Source organism: Vanessa tameamea, chromosome 25 (assembly GCF_037043105.1).
Source record: "Vanessa tameamea isolate UH-Manoa-2023 chromosome 25, ilVanTame1 primary haplotype, whole genome shotgun sequence".
In the NCBI taxonomy this organism is placed as follows: Eukaryota; Metazoa; Arthropoda; class Insecta; order Lepidoptera; family Nymphalidae; genus Vanessa; species Vanessa tameamea.
Genome location: NC_087333.1, coordinates 1,435,842 through 1,455,240, shown reverse-complemented (window position 1 = coordinate 1,455,240; position 19,399 = coordinate 1,435,842). Strand labels below are relative to the sequence as shown.

Sequence of the window (19,399 nt, the reverse complement as noted above, 5' to 3'; positions counted from 1 at the left end):
TCGAGATAAGAAATGTTAACTCGTTGTGTGCATAAAAATCAGTACGTTAACATTTATACTTAAAAATGATATAATACTTAAAAAAAAATTTAATATAAAAATGTTATATAATTTTGCGTTATTTATCCTATGTAAAATAACGAAGTAACTTGTGTTATCCATTATTATTACATGCTCGAAATTGTCTATGATTTGTCTTTTTACAAAAAAAAAAATCAATAAGAGACAATCGATTTTAATATTTTAATAGTTTTTTTTATTTTTCATGTCCAATATGTTATAATTATTTCATTAATTTATTATGATTCGTACATATGTAATTTTATTTTATATATAATTAAAAATATAACCCATAGAAAATATGTACGGAATTAATAATGTAATAACATCATAACGCTTTATATCGATAGGTTTAATTAGTTGTGATCATACACACACACGCAATTACACGCACACTAGCTTAAATATGTCAAAAATTGACAAGCGAAATTTGGCATTATGCCTTCAAAATTAAATTAAGCCTGTAATCTCGACCGTACCGATCAATCGTGTCTTCTCCATCGCACGTGACGTTGGCGAAATAATCTGTGTCCCCTTGGCACAAATAAAAGCCAAAACAAAAAAAAAAGTAATTTCTAAAGATAAATTAATATTTACTTTACAACGCCATCTAGTGAAAAGTGATATAATCAGTATTTCATTTGTAGCGTTGCGACTATTAAAGGTCTTTGAACTTTATTATTTATTAACTTATCTTTATGTAATAAATATTATAAATAATATTTATTACAGATAAGTTAGCAATAATACAAAATAAGTATTTTATAATATTGATAGTGCCCTGTACAATCGTTTATAAGTAGGCCAATCTTTTTATAAATTCTCAACGAACTAGCAGGTGTTTTGTTTATAATAAAAAAAATCTATATAGGCAATATTTTGGCAAGACTACGATGCTGACAGCCTCGTGGGTTTGGTTAGCACATAAAGCCACTGATTCTTGTGTACTGTTCAAAGCCCATTTGGGTATTTAAAAATCTATTGTTCTTCACATCAACCTGTGTCTGGAAATTGGAAGTGTTTACTCTTCCGTGTCTTGGATAGCAAAAAAGCTCCTCCTCTTCCTCCTGTGGTATCGGATCGGCCTTCGCTTTGGATTATGAGAGTGCCAGAACAGAGTTGGTCGAAATACGTCAGTGTAACATAACTTTAGAATCCCGATTGCTCTAATAATAACAGTTGGTTTTTTTCAAAAGTTTTTTTATATCTTATAGGCGGACCTTAATCTTGATGTTAAGTGCTAAGGCATGCACGAGTGTTTACCTGGCTTTGAATCGGCAATCATTAGTTAAGATGTATGCGTATGTAGCCTTTAAATCAGCACGCTATGAGCGCCGCAGGCAGCTAGATTTAGATTCTTCTCATCCTTTATTTTAGCATACCTTTGTCTATATTCAGGAGGGACTAAAGTAAATGATCCCTTATTCTATGAAATGGATATGTATTGGCTGAAGTCGTTCAGCCCACTGGTTGAATAACAGCGTTTGATAAAATGGCTAGGCTTTTAATGAAAAAGCTTATTTAACAATTTGGCTGCGACGTGTGTTCTGTGTACCACGACTAACAACAACAATACATTGCGATGACTTTAGTCTTATGTAAACGGTCTTAAACTCTGGCAACATTTGTGTAACTCATTTGTGAGTCGAATTTACTTGGTGGTAGGGCTTTGTGCAAGCCTTGTGCGTCTGGATAGGTACCACGCACTTATATTATACCGCTTAACATTTACTATTGTTGTGTTCCGGTTTGAAGGGTGAGTGAGCCAGTGTAACTATAGGCACAAGGAATATAATCAATCAAAATCATCAAAGTTCCCAAGGCTGGTGGAGCATTGGCGATGTAGGGAATGGTTAATATTTCTTACAGTGCCATTGTCTATGGGCGATAGGGACCACTTACCATCAGGTTGCCCATATGCTCGTCCGCCAAACTGTGCCATAAAAAAAAAACAAAACTTGTTTTGTCAAACAAATATCAATTATCTTATCTAATGAGTACTCATTAGACAATACTACGTAAACGTTTTCCAATAAGGTACTTTAATTTTTTTTTATTTCCCTTGACGATGGTATAATAAAAATAATGCATATGATCTTCTATTATATAATTAAATTATCAGTTTCCTCAATTGTTAATAAAATAAATAGTTTTCTTTTTTTTTTTTAAATAGATGTTTCGGATTTTTAATATATATTTTTATGACATATGCTCTTTTGATAAGACATGATCAATATCAAAATCAAAATATTCTTTATTCAAGTCGGCTAATAAAATAACTTTTGGTTCGTCATGTTACACTGTTACACAGTTCCGGAAGAACCGCCAAAAAACTCAGTAACTCTTCTCCACTATTTTAGTAACAGAGTATGTATGTAAACAACATTTTTTTTTATATATCCTGTCTAGAAGTCAATAGATACTAAGTCTGTGCTTTTTAATGTTTAATATAATCCTGTATTGAGTAATATTGCCTTATTTATCAATGTTTTTTTTTTTTTATTTGAGCGTTACATTGTTCAATCATACATAATGTTAAGAAAGATAAAAAAGATTAATAGAGCCGAGATGGCCCAGTGGTTAGAACGCATCTTAACCGATGATTTCGGGTTCAAACCCACGCAAGCACCACTGAATTTAATGTTCTTAATTTGTGTTTATAATTAATCTCGTGCTCGGCGGTGAAGGAAAACGTCGCGAGGAAACCTGCTTGTGTCTAATTTCAACGAAATTCTGCCACATGTGGATTCCACTAACCCGCATTGGAGCAGCGTGGTGGATTATGCCCCAAAACCTTCTCCTCAAAAGGAGAGGAGGCCTTAGCCCAGGAGTGAGAAATTTACAGGCTGTTAATGTAATATATTACTGCCAAACACTACAGAAAATATATTGTTGGGTTCCGGTTTGAAGGGTGAGTGATTCAGAGTAACTGTAGTCACAAGTAATATAACATCTTAGTTCCTAAGGTTGACGCATGGGCAGTGTAAGGAATATTTATTATGTCTTATAGCGCCGAAATCTATTGACCATAGTGACCACTGATCATCAGGTGGCCCATTAACTGTAAGGAATATTAATAATTTCTTACATCATCAATGAATAAAGTCTTAGTCCTTGAGATCTTATGTCCGTGTGCCACACTCAAAATAATCGTTAATATTCGTTTTTCTAATTAATAAAAATATATAATAACACGTATTCATTAATCATTCAAACTCGTTTATGAATATAAATTTAAATACTTATAGAAAAAAAACATAGTTTACAATGGTCTATTATCAAACTATTCGTTATTATATCGATTGAAATATTGTGTTATATATAAAATAATTAAAAATATTTTATCGTTCATTAACAAACTCATTATAATCCTATTACTAGACAATGTATTCCTCTTAAATCGAGAATAAGTTATTGATAGTCTGCTCCTCTGCAACTTAAACTTTTCAGCGGCATCTCAAGATAAATTGTGAACGCAAATTTAACATAGCAACTCCTCGATGTTTTCTTGGATCTTATCGCCACGATATGTAGATTATATCCACTGTGCCGTCTCAAAACTAGTCTGAGAACTATGATTTCATTTCATAAACGTTCAATCGAATATTAAATTTAATACTAAGTTTTATAATGAAAATTTAAATCAGCTGGTCTTATTTTTTTATAATATATATCCTAAGGTACATGTTCAGAACATATGGATAGGCGTGTTGTTTATTCAATGGTTTTTTATGCGTCTAATAATAAGGCTAAAGGGAATGAATTACTTGGTGGTCCGTCTGGGTAGGTGGCCAGACTCATCATATACTCTACCGTCAAATAGCTATACTTAGTATTATTATGCTTGAGTTTAAAGGGTGAGTGAGCCAATGTAATGGGCAATAAGATGTTCTGGAACAAAGAATATAACGTCTTAGTTCTCAAGCTTGGTAGCGCTTTGATGAATATTTCTTACAGCTCCAGTAATAGACATTGGACAGGTCCAATACCTACCTACCCGATCGTGCTATGTGCTACCCGATCGTGCTACCCGATCGTGGTCATCATCGCCCAGGGGCGATGATGACCACGATCGGGTAGCACATTTGTCCCATTTCATATAAAAAGGCATATTATATATTTTTTATTATTATCCAGCAAGAATGCAACTGTCGCAATCATTATGAGGTTGACAATTTTTTGTCGATCATATCAACGATGGGTGTAAACAAAACACGAAGGAGATGATGACCGCATTAAAATCTTTTAAGTAAGTATTTGCTAATTATAAGAAATATCGTACCTATCTATATATGTGCTATAAGAAATGTACAATATTATAAGAAGTATTGAGGATTATGTTCGTATATAAATAAAAAGTTCTATATGTAGCTTCTTAAATATATATATATTTCTATTTAATAGCATAGTATTATTAAAAAAAACAAAAAAAAAACGATTTCGTCGATTTTATCTATATTTACCAGATTATCTAACCAAGCCTAGATTTTCACATGAAAATTAGATTTTGTGAGTTGTAACCGCGATAACTTTTTTTGTTTACAGTGTGCGGAATAAATTGCACCAATCGTGGTCACGGTCTAAAACAATTAGCAACATAAAATTAACAAACAAGCATTATCAAAATTTTAAATCGATATTCGATATTCAAATCGAGTCGATAGTAAAATATGCACACATTTATAATAACATATCGACTGCTTAGAAAATAGAATCGTGATAATTTTGTTTTACGTAGACGGTTGACTACACTACACAAAGTTCGCTATCGCGTTCTGATGTTCAAACATTTACCGTACCTTTATGTAATTAAACATTCACAAAATGTTTTAACTGACTGATAATACGTGATGGTAGACAGTTGTTCAGTGTAAGTGCGATACAAAAATGGGAAAGTTGCATCAAGCCCAAACAAGCGTGGCGTGTGAGTTTAATTGTTACTTAATTTAAAAAATTTAGTGGCAAAAAATAATAAAATTATAATTTAGTTTTATAATTTATGTATAAAATACAAAATAAATAAAATAAATGAAAGATCGTGTAACTAAAGACACAGGAGACGTAACATCTCAGACTTACGCCTTAAACACGAGCGAAGCTGCAGCAAATTCTCTATAAATATGAAAAATTAAATCTCATAAATAGGCTGAAATATTGTTACGATATACTGGCACTTAATCTAAGTACAAGGAGCTAGGTTGTTCGTAAAAAACTTTACTCAGGTATTGACTTTAAGAAATATACCCCATTTCACATAGGGCTTATTTCGACAAGTATTAATGCCATGTTGCTTAGTTGGTTTTTATTCCTAATATCCAACGAACTAACTTTAAAACGCGAGCAAATCCGCTGGCGACAACCAATATTCTATCAATCAATCTAAACTTACAATATCGGTTGCGCAATATGCTTAAAGAGGAATAGGTAAGGACAGAGATCTATTCACTTCTTAATATATAGATGATAAAAAAAAAAGAGTTTTTGCGGATTCCCTATTAAATGAGCTCGGTTCTACATCATATAGATCCTTATAAACCCTCTAAGAAGACGAAATGTCATGAAAAAGTAAATTAAATCGTTCTATAGTTATAAGAGGGTTGTAAGGAGGCTGATTATAACTTATCTATTAATTCTAATATTTGTTTAAATAAGCTGTTTCAAGGAGCGTCTAGATATTAACTATTAAAATAACTTCGTGTTAAAGTCGGTACTACTAAACAGCCACACCTTTGAGGTGATAGAGCTTCATGGAAAAAAAAGTAACAGAGTTTTAATGTCACACTATTGGGTTAAGTTTCTCGTTTGAGAAGGACGATGTAGAGCTTATTCAATACAAAATGCAATATGAGTTTGAGCAGGCACATATCGCAGATCTTCATTCGACTCATGCAGGTGTTCTTAAGATGTTTTCCTTCACCGAACGCGTAAGAAACACAGATAAAACATAATAAAAACTCATTGGTGGAATAAAACATCAATTGTATGAAATGTATTTTTGAATGGCAGATTTTGCTGTGAAAGAGCAACAGACAGACAGACAGAGTTACTTTCACATTTATAATATAAGTATTTATAACTGCCTGATAAATAAGGCAACAAAGGTAGTCCAAAAATTACAATATGATCGTGGATAAACGGGGTACCAGGATGCGGAAAGACGACTCACATTGTCAGGAATTTCGCTGAGGACAAAGAAGTGGTAGTCACCTCCACAATCGAAGCCGCCAAAGACCTGAAAGAACAACTTAAACACCGATTTGGCGAAAAAGCTAAATCAAGGGTACGAACTATGGCATCTGTGCTAGTGAACGGGTTCAATGGGAGCATAAAATGTAACCGTCTTACGGTCGACGAAGCTCTCATGAACCACTTTGGAGCCATAGTAATGGCGGCACAGCTGTCCGGAGCTAGCGAGGTGGTCCTCATCGGAGATATCAACCAGTTGCCTTATATCGACAGAGAAAATCTGTTCGAAATGAGGTACTGCCGACCAAGCCTGACAACAAACATCACCCGTGAGTTATCCTGTACGCACCGAAACCCCCTGGACGTCGCATACGCCATTAGCGAGGTCTACCGTAACATATACTCTGCAAGTCCCATCGTCCACTCCCTCAAAATGGAGAGATTCACTGACGCCAACATACCATCCGGCCAAACCAAAACCCTATATCTGGCTCATACGCAGGAGGAAAAGAAACTCCTGATAGACCAGGGATACGGAAAAGGTCAAGCGTCATGACCATCCACGAATCTCAGGGACAGACCTACGGCGACGTTATCATAGTCCAGTCGAAGAATGTGAGGCTCCGTACACACGAAAGTGTTCCTCACGCAGTTGTGGCAATCACTAGACACACTAACACCTGTGTCTATTACACGGACGATGGTGACGACGCTATCAGCAGATTCAGTGCTTCAGAAAAGACCATCCTAGAGCACAGCCTCAAGACATCTATACATAAACGCGATATCAGAGTCGCCGAGGCTGTACTCTCTCTGATCTAGCACGGAGCAGGGCCCGCTGGATTGCAGTAATAAGGATAAAAAAAAATTACTATATACAGTATTTTTATATATTATCATATATTATTTATTATGGATTATTTATATATTAAGACGACCAAGAAGACGACAAGTTCAAAGTCCAGCGAAGATCTGCTGATGTTCAGTAGAAATATAAAATAACGCCAAAATTTATAAAAGTAAAATGTAAAAAAAGGCACGGGCAACTGTGAGCCGGGGGTGGATGTGGTAAATTAAAGAAAAAAAAAAAGAAAATTTACAATACGAATATATTAAAAATAAAAATTTGGACTTACAAAGAGAAGATGAAAAAAAAAAAACAAAAACCTTATTAATGAAGAACTGTTTATTAGTGGCATTATTATTATTATTATCATTAATTATTTGTTCTTAATCTGTCAATTGAAAATTTATTTACTATAAATGAGGTCGAAAGCCATATTGTTGAACTTTGACAAGTCGTCTTCTTGATTTTCGATATGAGCTAATATTTAATAAATATATATATATATGTATGTATGTATATATATATATATATATATATATATATATATATATATATATATATATATTAAATATTTATATATAAATGCGAAATACCACTCACGATAATGAATGACGAAATTTCAGAAATTATAACACCTACAAACTTGAAATTTGGCAGGTTGGTTCCTTATATGTAGAAATTCGATCACATTTTACCAAACTTTACCTCTAAGGGGGTAGAATAGGGCTGGAAGTTTGTTTTATAAATTTCACGCGGGAAAGCAGGTTCTGCTAGTAGCTGTATATAGAAAGGTTTTTCGTGTACTACGCTTCTGATAAAACTACCTAGCACCAACATGACTTCTTTAGTAGTGCCGCTCGTATTTTTCCTATCAACTAATCATTAAAGCATCATTTGTTTTGTATCAACGATAAGTTTAATAAAATTGTATAAAACTGACTTATTCATGATAATAGTTTTAACGATCTAGTTGAAACCAATTTTAACTAGAATGAGAGACCTGGAATTACCAGGTTGAACTAGATCAAATTTAAATATATTTTACAGAGTATTATTATAACATTTATATATATTGTTTTGATAACGTTATCTTATAACGTTATCAAAACATAATCTTCGCACATCTTCTTTCCGCATGCCTGATGTGAAAACTACTTATTCTTCTCCTCTCCACTCCTTCACATTTATGGATACCGGGCGTTCGCAAAACAGAAGAGATCTTCGAAGGAATTTCTCATGTGTAAATTCATAGCACCCAGATATTTTTATAAGTGTATAGATATAGTTATATAATATAAAACACAATTTCCTTTAGTAAATTCTATATCACTCACAATCAGTACAATGATGAATTAATATACCACCTGTCATATATTTCCGAGATCTTATCAGACGTCGTATGATTTTAGGTCGAATGTAATAATGTTTTATTTATAAAAAAACCCTCTTTCTATGATTTGAAATAAATTGTACGCATTGTCAAATTGTAGACTTATAACTCTAACTAAAAATATTGTTATTAATATTATTTACTAATAAATAAATTATCGGTAGTTATCAATGTTATTTATAAAATATTGCAATCCTTGAAGCTTTAGAGATGGATATCACAAACAACAAGGCCTATGATATTGATATTTTTAAATTTCGAGTTAAACTGAAAGAATAATCAAAGAATTAACAAATTTATAATAATAAGGAAGCGTTTTTTTTTGTAATGCCCAACTGCAAAACTTCTAACCCAGTTTTAACAAAATTTTGACCCAAAAGACGTAGCGCATCGGAGAAACTCTTAGTATAGAACATTATTATGTTAATTGGTGCGCTTTGCAATTTCACCCACTTTCAATTTAGTCTATTGATATGATCAGTGCAAATTTTATACTCCTTTTTATGATAAACTATGGCACGGTAGAATAAGCTCCAAACCTTCTCCGAGGAGGTCTTAGCCCAGCAATCAGACTAATCAGGATAACTTGATTAACATTTTAGAAGAAAATTAGCAACTCTGTTATAAAATAGGGAATGAAAAACGCTTGAAATTTGTATTCGTTTTTGTTGCATCACCGCTTCGAAGTTTCTCCACAGTTCCACGTTACTTTCGTAGTTTCTTCATAGTTCCACGCGTCTCTGCCGTTTATTTTTTAATCCAAGAGCTAAAGGGCTAATATTTGCTTACCAATTAATAACAAACACAAGATACATAACATCTTAGAAAGTGATTAATGGCAGCGTATTATTGGGCAGGTGAACAACCTGAAATGTTTTTTATATTATACATATAGCATTTTTCTCATCTTCTAGGTTCCATAGGGAATATGCTGGTTGGTCTTCTGTATGTGTGGCCATCATACACGCTACAATTGTACACAGACAAAAATACAACTCTGCTTTCTTCACCGATGACTGAATTAGAGAGCTCCTTAGTAGGAAGTTTGCCTTCATTAGGAGCGATGGCGGGAACGGCGATGATTGGTTGGATTTTGAGTGTCTTCGGAAGACAGAAGGGTGGAATTATCATAGCTCTGCCACTTATGGTAACTATTTTAGATATACACAGTACATGAAAATACTTGACAATAATGATATTTGAAAATTCTGTCAATGCATCGTATAGTCAGGCCTTTATTAATAAAAAGTTGACTTCCCCCATCGAATTATTCGTCCATTTGGTCGATTTTAGCATTACTACAAAAATTTAAAGAAAAGTAAATGATAAAATAAAATTCGAAATTAAATCAATTTATAAATTGATGAGCTAAAATGGAATCATTAGAACTCGTCTTAGGTTCAGTAAAAGAGTTCGTACTCTTTTAATGAACCATGTTGTCATAGAGCGATTTAATTTAAGGTCTATGATCATATTATGGTTTTGTCAGTGTAGTAAGACACATATTTTTTTCATAGCAATCTTTAAGTAGATACTCTTACAGATAATCTTATGCCTGCAAAGATCAATTTATATTTATAAATATAATATTCTTATGTTCCAGATATCTTGGTTGATGATCGACCTGACAAGTTCATCAATTGTCATACTTATTGCGAGGTTCATTGGAGGTACATCTAGCGGTGCCATTATGGTTCACTCACCCATCTTTATATCTGAAGTTGTTGAAGAATCTATACGAGGGACTTTGACATCAGGCTAGTTTAAATAATTGACTCATTATTCTCAACATTTTAAAATTACTTTAAGTAAGATTTAATTGGTACTTTTTCCGTTTTTTGTGACTTTTAAATATAATTAATAGTCCAGTTAAAGATAACGCGACATGATCATGACTGCTGGCATGGTATCAGGAAAGCAAGACACAAACCTTGGTTTAGATAAAAGAGAAAAAATATTTTCAAAATCTTTTTAAAAAATTTTAGCAAAAATCTCGTCCGATAATTCTAAGCATTTGACAGATTATTGGCATAAATCTTTACCTAATAGAACATCACTTATGGTATGTTAAGTACATTTTTGGTTAACGTACTATTCTAAATATTACGTTAACCAAAAATTATACGTATTATTTAGAATAGTATTTAGGCTAATAGTTAGCCTAATGTGACTCACGAGAGCCCAGCCCATTTTATTTTTAGAATGTATCTCATCATGCTCGCCGGTAAAGAAAAACACAGTGAGGAAAATTGCATGTGCTGGATGAAAGTAATATTTAGCATGTATTAGTAAATATATGAAGGAAGTAAGGAGTTCCTGAGATGTTTTTCAATTTTAATTTAACATTTACAGCACCGATCACCTTCTACTGTTTAGGGGTCCTCCTTTCGTACCTCCTCGGATGGTTTTTAACGTACAGGTATATTATCTGGGCAAATATTATTTGCTGTCTGATCTACGTGGGCCTCATGATGACTATTAACGAGAGTCCTGTACACCTAATGAGACAAAAGCGGGAAGAGGTAAGTGGACGTAGGGCATTTCTTCCCATAAATTTTGCGAAAATTCGTGTCACTGGACATTATTCTAAGTACAAACTAGTGAAATATCATAAAGTAGTTATGTCCTTAAATGTTTAAAATATCTACGCATAAAAACAAAATGTCGTATTACAAAAATATAACGAATGACGTACGAAGTGAGTTCTGCAGATGAGCTGATCATGGTTGAAATAAACTATATAATTATTCTATGGAAAGTATTCGTAAATTTCGGGGTTAATACTGCTAATATTTAACAGCTAGGATACATTCCCGATTCTATTCCAATCAAACTTCCCCAAAAACATAAAACTCATCTTAATCGTAACTGTGAGCCAATGATATGTTCCCGTTCATAGTCTCTACATCGATCGAACAGCAACTGGATCATTGTACTAGTAAAATAGAATATAATTTTTGCCGATTCATAGATTTGAACATTAAGTAAAAACAATATTATTAAATAAGACATATCATTTAAAAAAAATATACAGGGTAAAAAAGCATGAAGGTTAAAAGAAATGCACTTGTAGATGGGATATATTATATAAATTTAATTGTATTTAATTTCCTACTGTGTTTCTCGGGATTTTTCTTGGTAGAATCTGCATTCCGATTGGAAGCTTTATATTTAATACAATTCTGTAAAATTACGATGCAAAAGTGCTTAAAAAGCCTACTTGAATAAAATTTTGATGTTATTTGACCGCTCACATGCAGACTGACTACCATATTAATCGTTGAAGGTATTTTATTGCAGGATGCTCGTTTGGCTATCGCTCATTACAGAGGAGCGTCGATCTCATCAAAAGTTGTGATGGAAGAGTTTTCAAGACTAAAACAGCAGATAACGCCTGCCGTGGAACTAATAGCAGTTGATTCTGGTAGAAGTTTTGCATTATTTTATGCTATTTAATGATGAGTTTATTTTATAATATAAATAACACCCGGTCGCACCTTAGCGCCAAAGGCTAGGGGCGCGTGGACGACGTAAGGGATGATTAATATATCTTAAAGTGCAATGTCTTTGCGTGATATTAACTGCTTACCATCAGATGGCGTACCTATATATACATATGTCGAAGCATCAAAAAGTTTAATTAGGATTTATTTATTTTTATCGTACATGCTGGAAACGTCAGCTCGGCGTAGAGAAAACGGGTCAGCCGAAAGTGTCATAGTTAAGGGAACATCAAAAAGAGATATATTGCGAACGTGAACGAATAGACTTTTCGGATATCATAATGTCTGATAATGAATTACCTAACCCCTAATCGTATTATAATATTATAAAGAGTCTACGGAAATTATGTTGCAGTTCTAAAACAAAGCACTGGTAGATCGTTACACTATTTTTGAGTGCTATATGGTATGGATTATATTGGTATCAAAACATTACTATATTCTCAAATCCCACATGTTCAAAGTCGGGGTCGCTAGTTTAAGAATTAAATTAAACATCGCCCCTCTGTATTTTTATCGTTCGTTTATTTATGTTATAGATGCTAAGGCTGATGAAGCGGAAAAAGAAAAACTGAATTTGAACAATGACGATGAGGAGAATCCGAAAATGTCATCATTCAAAATGTTGTGTGAGTTTTTTACTTATATAACTAAAAGACGCAACTATATAATTTTTATTAAGAGAACTCATTCTGATATTATGAATTGAAAATAATTCATTCATTTAAATCCTGTTCTCCCGGTGTTTTGTTTGCGGTTTGTGAACTTAAATTATGTGCTATGTTCTATATTCTACCGCTAAGTACCGATATTTTGTATTTATGTGTTCCGAGTGTAACTACATGCACAAGGGACATAAAATCTCAGTTCCTAAGGTTCGTAGTGCATTGGCGATGGAGGAAGGAAGATTTTTTTTTTTTATATGCCAATATCTATGGTTAGTGGTAACCACTTACCATCAGATGACTGAAAATCACCTCCTAGGCAGACGTGTCAATGTCATTTAAAAATAATGTGGCGCAAATTCTTAGACCAAGCAATCAGTCTCAATAAAAAAAACTTCAAACACAGATCCTAGATGGCGTTAGTTGTATCAACTATTATAAAGTTTGTAAGCTATTCATGATTTAAACGGGGAGATTGAATATTTTAATTGAATATGTTTGACTATAATACTATAATATAATAATATAAAATTTTAAGTTATGTGAAAATACATAACTCAACTAAGTTATTCAGTGCTAGTTTGAAAACAATTCTAATAAAAAACACGATTAAAATTTATTGAACGGACACTAGCGCCATCTGTAATTAAAACTTTAATTTTGTTTCACAGTCGTCTCCCCGTCATCGCGACGAGCTTTCACCGTAGTTGGTCTCACGCTGTCTGTACAAGTAAGTATAAAAACGTAAATACATCATTAATTATATATATTTTAATTGTTCGGAATATACGTGTTTCAAATTTAATATTTTAACGTATACAAGACACCAGTCCTCCTGATAACTGAATGTTAGTGTCATTTTGTACAAGGGAATGTATATTTATAAAGAATTAAATTAATACAATAAGCTATGAGATATATCGATGTAAAAAATAACAACAAAAAAATATGTTAATAAAAAACAAAAACGTTGCTAGCAGAGCGTGGTTTCGATCCACGGACCTCTGGGTTATGGGCCCAGCACGCTTCCACTGCGCCACTCTGCTCTTGATGTAAAGTGTGAAAATGTGTAACATTATTTAATATTGAAAACGTAAACGCCTGTTACTAGCTTTACTATTTTTTTTATTTTTAAACTGATTGGAAATAAGGAGAGTGTTTTATATTCTTTGTATCTATGTATATAAGAGATTTTTATTGTTCTATTTTCTATCTTTAAACTATGGTATGGTTCAATATTAATTGTATTTGCTAATATGATCAATGAATTCATACGTATCTAATGAATCGATATTTTTTTAATTTTTCCAATTATCTCCTTATAACAAAATATATGAATCAATCGGTATTATTATTCGGGCGAATATAATAAAAGCAGCCAAATAGGGCGAATACCGAATAGTAACCGAATATTCGTTGCAAGCCTAGCAACAAGGTAATGTTTAATCTTTCTCTACGATTAACAAATAATTCTGAAAGCACTTTAGATTAGTGCGTGCAATATTGAACTTAACCTATTGATAAACGTTGAGCGGTTAGGTACAGAAGCAAGGAGTTTCAAGGTCATAATGTTCAATTAAATTATAATTAATATATCGTTAATGGGTTTTATTTTAACAGGTGATGATGGGTATGGTAGCGGTGCAGGTTTATGCCAAGGACATATTTGGGAGTGCTGCACCCAGTCTCTCCTCACATTTCTGCTCCGTGATGTTTGCGCTGGTCCTCCTCTTTGGAAGTCTTTTAAGTGCTTTGTTTTCCGACAAATTTGGAAGGCGGGTGAGTTGTTTAACAACATTATCATCAAGCCAAGAATTCGTTTTTTAAATTACAGGAATGAATAACTAAATTGTAACTGAAACCAACCTAAAAATATTAGCAAAGATAAATTTACAATTTTTTTTTGGTGTGATACGGTATCGCTTTAAATTTAATAGTGATTGTAATTGAAAATAACTTTGGTAGATAAAGGTTATGACCTTGAAAATGTTACATATAGTTGTAGCGAGTAATCTTTATCAACAGCCTAAGGATGTAAATTTGTATAGCGTTATTTAAAAAAAAGTTATCTTCCAAATTTAAAAATTGACGTCTCGATATTCTCGAATAATCGATTATTTTGTCCACAATATGGTCAACCGATTATTATAGATTTCACCGAAATCAATTACATTTTAAAAAGCGCAATCTAGATTCAAATAGATGACCTGATACAAATCGATGCATTAGTATGTGTGAGTAGCACCTGCGTCGTCTCATTCAGTTCCAAGACCAAGAAATGAAAGTAGTACTTTCACGTGCGATCCGAAAACATCACTAAACTATCTAATCACTAAAAATAAGTGCCCATTGCTTCAGTGAACAGTCTTTAAGATCACTCTCACTATCATTTTGCTGAGTGAGTTCCGATTTTTTCGTGTGTGATGCGTTAAATGATTTTGATAGTGTCGTTTTATGAAATCTGATGAGGTTTGTCGACGTAATTTGAAGCAACGAACTCCAATACATATATTGGTAGAGTTAGAAACAATTATTTAGGCAACAAATTTGACTTTTTCAATATAGAGACAAAGATCTTTACTAAAGTCCTAAGTTTCCTTTATAGGTCCTTCTCGTAACCTCTTCAATCGCTGTGGGCCTGTGTCTCGCAGGGATGGGCGTACTTATTCAGACCAGCATTCTACCGCCATGGGTGACAGCTGTGCTCATATTGCTGTTCTGCTTCTCTTTCATGTTTGGCTCCGGGAGTGTACCATACGTGTTGCTAGCGGAAGCTTTTATACCAGAGGTATGTAATTATTATGTCATCGAATAACATATTAATATATTATAAATCAGTATTTCCAATGAAAGGCTGTGTAAGCTGTATTAATTCAATTCTTAGTTTAATGGCTTTTAGTTGTGCAAATTATATGCACTAACATCTGACATCTTAGATGTCATAATAACGGTACTTTTTGTAGTCAATGTCATTATTAAAAATACACAGACATGCTTACACACATACGCGTGTATTGATATTACGAGTATACGTGCCTCTTAAGCTGCCTCCAGATCTTTTTCCGTACCGTAACTCCAAACTGTTTGGATGTTTGGATATACGGCGTCAGCGTCATGAGTCGTTTGTGTCAAAGGTGATACAAAACTTCACACAGTGATGATAACAATGATCGCAGCGACGTAACGGAGTAACGGTCTATTCTAACTTTGCGTCTAGAGTTTTTCGATCGCGACGCTGATACGAAACGGTGACACGGACAAAAACACATATCTAGACGTAGTATATCTTCTTCAACTAGATATCACAATCAAATTATAAAAAAATATTCAACACACATTATTCTTGAAACATATTTGTCATAATAGTATTTCTAGAAGTTAGATTAATTACAATAGTATTTGAATAGGATGTTATTATTATTTGCCGAAAATTTGTCCTTTTCTATAACATCTATATTAATATTATTAATAGGTAAAAATTCTGTCTTTGTATGTAAGAGTTAATCTCCTAATATAACGATTCAATTATAAAAAAAAATCACCACAATCCTGAGCGCATTGCATAGTAATATTTATGCATATGGCATAACTGCTTTTATGTCATATTATCTTTTTTACTAAGCTGCACCCGTGCGAGGCTTGGGTGCATCGCTATAGTAGTAGTTCCTTTATGTAGGGGTTCCCTAGCCAAAAGGCAAAAAACGGAACCCTTATATATTCGTCATGTCTGTTTGTCTGTCTGTCCGTCCGTCCGTATGTCACAGACACTTTTTTCCGAAACTATAAGAACTATACTGTTGAGACTAGATGAGTATACGTGTGAATATATGGATAGGCCTTCAACAATGATATCGAGGTTTCTAACAAATTTTTTTTCCAAGTTGAGTACATAGTTTGCGCGAGAGACACTTCCGAAGTCGTAAAATGTCCTCCCCCCTGTGAATGTGAATGATAAAACTAAAAAAAATATATGATGTACATTACCATGTAAACTTCCACCCGAAATTGGTTTGAACGAGATCTAGTAAGTAGTTTTTTTTATTTTAATTTCATAAATCGTAAACCGCAATTTACCTTTCATTCAATCAACTCAAATATAAAAACAAAAAAACATTTAATTTCATAAACATAAACCTTGTTACTTGCTGCTACGGAACCCTTCATGGACGAGTCCGACTCGCACTTGGCCGCTTTTTACATTTTATACAAACTGACATACCAACTTGTACAAACTAAATATTGATAAGAATGCTACTGCAAATTTAAATATGACGTCACAGGTCTTTAAATATCAAATAAAATAAATTTACATTTAGATAAAAATAACGACATTATCTTCATTGCAGTTTGAGAAATAAATATTTTATCTTAAACAATCGGCGCCGAGATTATATATTTATATACATATAATCGTTTTGTACGTGTGTATCTCATTGAATTCCTAAGCGGCTATATGTGATTATTATTTTTTCATAATCAAACACACGAGCCGAGGGTTTAATATATAAAGTGCCTTTGTTTGTTTATCTTTCAAGTCTTAACTACAGAACCTCAATCAAAGATTTGATCGATATCAACATGAAATCTTACAGTCAGGGCTTGTCAGGGGTACAGATAAGACTTTTACTTGGTGGTAGGGCTTTGTGCAAGCCCGTCTGGGTAGGTACCTCATCAGGTATTCTACCGACAAACAGCAATACTTAGTATTCTTCCGGGTTTGAAGGTTGAGTAAGCAGTTGTAACTACAGGTACAAGGGACATCTAAGTTCTGATTGCTGGTGCTTTGACGATGTAATGCTTAATATATCTTACATCACCAATGTCTATGGACGGTGATGAGACCACATAAAATCAGGTGGCCTATTTATCCGACCGTTTACATAAACAAAGCTAACCTAAAACCTGCCCCCCCCCACACATGGATGAAGCCGCGGACAGACGAGTAATTAATAAATGTCATGCATCATTAAAAACATTCAGCTATAATAAATTGGATTAGTAGAGCAAAAATATTTTTATCATGAATCATTATCATACAAGGAATATAAAAAGCCTGGAAGTGATCAATCATGATTTTAAGATATAATTTCGTACCGCATTTAGTTCTGTGAAAAAATAAACGTAAATAATCTTGTTTGATTTTTTTCTATGTTTTTGTATAAGACTTGGGCATTTTTATTATGTTAGAACTTAATAAAATTTATTTCTTTTTACTTTTTACAAGTAGTTAGTTTAGTTAATCTATGCACAGAACTTTTTTGGCACAGATTTCTGTTATTACAGATATATGCTGATTATTCAATATTTCTTCGTACTTACTTCTGAAAGTGTTTTATTCAAAAGGTCAAAAAGCTTTTGATCAGTTAAGGGTTAAATGCGAAAATATTGATTAAATATAAATGGTACGAACAAGTTTGGCATTTACAATTTTTTGCACGAAATAAAAACACATTAAGAATGTAATTTATGTATCCTCAATGGAATTTTTCGGGTTTTGATTTGGTAATTAAGGAAATATATTTATAGTTTAATGTTTACTTGAAGTAATCCAGATTGAAAAATATTTGTGACATGAGGATGTACTTTGAGTGAAGTGAATATTATTATCTTATATTTCCCATACCAATAACTTACTGAGTGGTAGGGCATTTTGCAAGTCCACCTGGTTAGGTACCTCCCACTCATCAGATATTCCACCGCCAAACAGCAGTACTCAGTATTGTTGTGTTCCGGTTTGAGTAAGCCAGTGTATCTACATGCACAAGGGATATAACATCTTAATTTCCAAGGTTGGTGGCGTACAGACTGTGTCAACTGTTTATTTTTTGTGTGTTCATGATCAAAACACTGACGTTATAAACGCATTACCTTAGCAAGATTGTACTTGTCTTATCTGATGTGTTTTTATTTACCCATCAGGTACAAAGCCTCGCTTCCATGCTGTTAATGGAATGGGTGTGGCTCCTCAATTTCTTCATCGTGGGTGTCTTCCCCTACATGGTCAAATTCTTCGGAGTCCACGGATCTTTCTACAGTTTCGCTTGCTTCGCTGTTATAGACACCATCATTGGCCTATTTTTAGTGCCGGAAACAAAGGGACTCACTAATGAACAAATTCAGGAAACGTTTTTGAGGCGACGGAAATGAGTTTAATGGTATTCTAATAATGACTCTATCTGTATAGACAATATATATATAATAATAATAGACAAAGAAATAACATTTCTGTAACTTTTGATCCCGTTTTTCAATTTTTTGATACAAATATGCTCAAAACAGACAATTATGGTCGAAAACTAGTAATTATAGGATGTTATAGATGTTTTGTTTAATTATGATTTTATGAACATTTCATTTACCAGTTATAGGGCTTTGTGAACCCGTCTGGGTATATACCCATTCGCTTACAAAGGTGCTCCCCCCCACGCTAAAGTATCAGTGCGTTAGCATGAGTGAGGCTCGTACTAACAAGATGTATTAGTGTGCGTGCGACGGCTAAGAGTAGAGACAGCAAAAAAATCAATTTAGATTATATTTGTTAAATTAATTAAGTTTGAAGTGGAAAGATTTATAAAACCCATTAGCATGTTAATAATATTTAGTATGAGAAATTTACTGTTTTTTTAAGATGTTTTATTGGAATAAGTCTACCTTTGTACGCTTTCATTTTCTTGTACAATTAATTAAAAAGCTTTTTTTTAATTTGCGTATAATAAATAAACTATTTATTATTTTCAACAACATCAAG

At 33.2% G+C, this 19,399-nt stretch overlaps 1 protein-coding gene and 1 non-coding gene across 2 annotated transcripts; one reads left to right on the top strand and one right to left on the bottom strand.

The window, feature by feature from the left end:
- The first annotated feature begins 4,825 nt into the window (after nt 1-4,825).
- On the top strand, nt 4,826-18,822 carry LOC113399505 (facilitated trehalose transporter Tret1-like). Its single transcript, XM_026638649.2, has 10 exons — nt 4,826-4,984; nt 9,398-9,630; nt 10,087-10,240; nt 10,836-11,005; nt 11,784-11,907; nt 12,526-12,615; nt 13,323-13,381; nt 14,272-14,430; nt 15,257-15,439; nt 18,571-18,822. Exons 1-10 carry the CDS (start codon nt 4,948-4,950, stop codon nt 18,796-18,798), a joined length of 1,437 nt encoding a protein of 478 aa, XP_026494434.2. The 5' UTR covers nt 4,826-4,947; the 3' UTR covers nt 18,799-18,822.
- Trnam-cau (transfer RNA methionine (anticodon CAU)) lies at nt 13,626-13,697 on the bottom strand. Its single transcript has one exon. It is a non-coding gene; the product is annotated as a tRNA-Met (tRNA).
- Nucleotides 18,823-19,399: the final 577 nt, after the last annotated feature.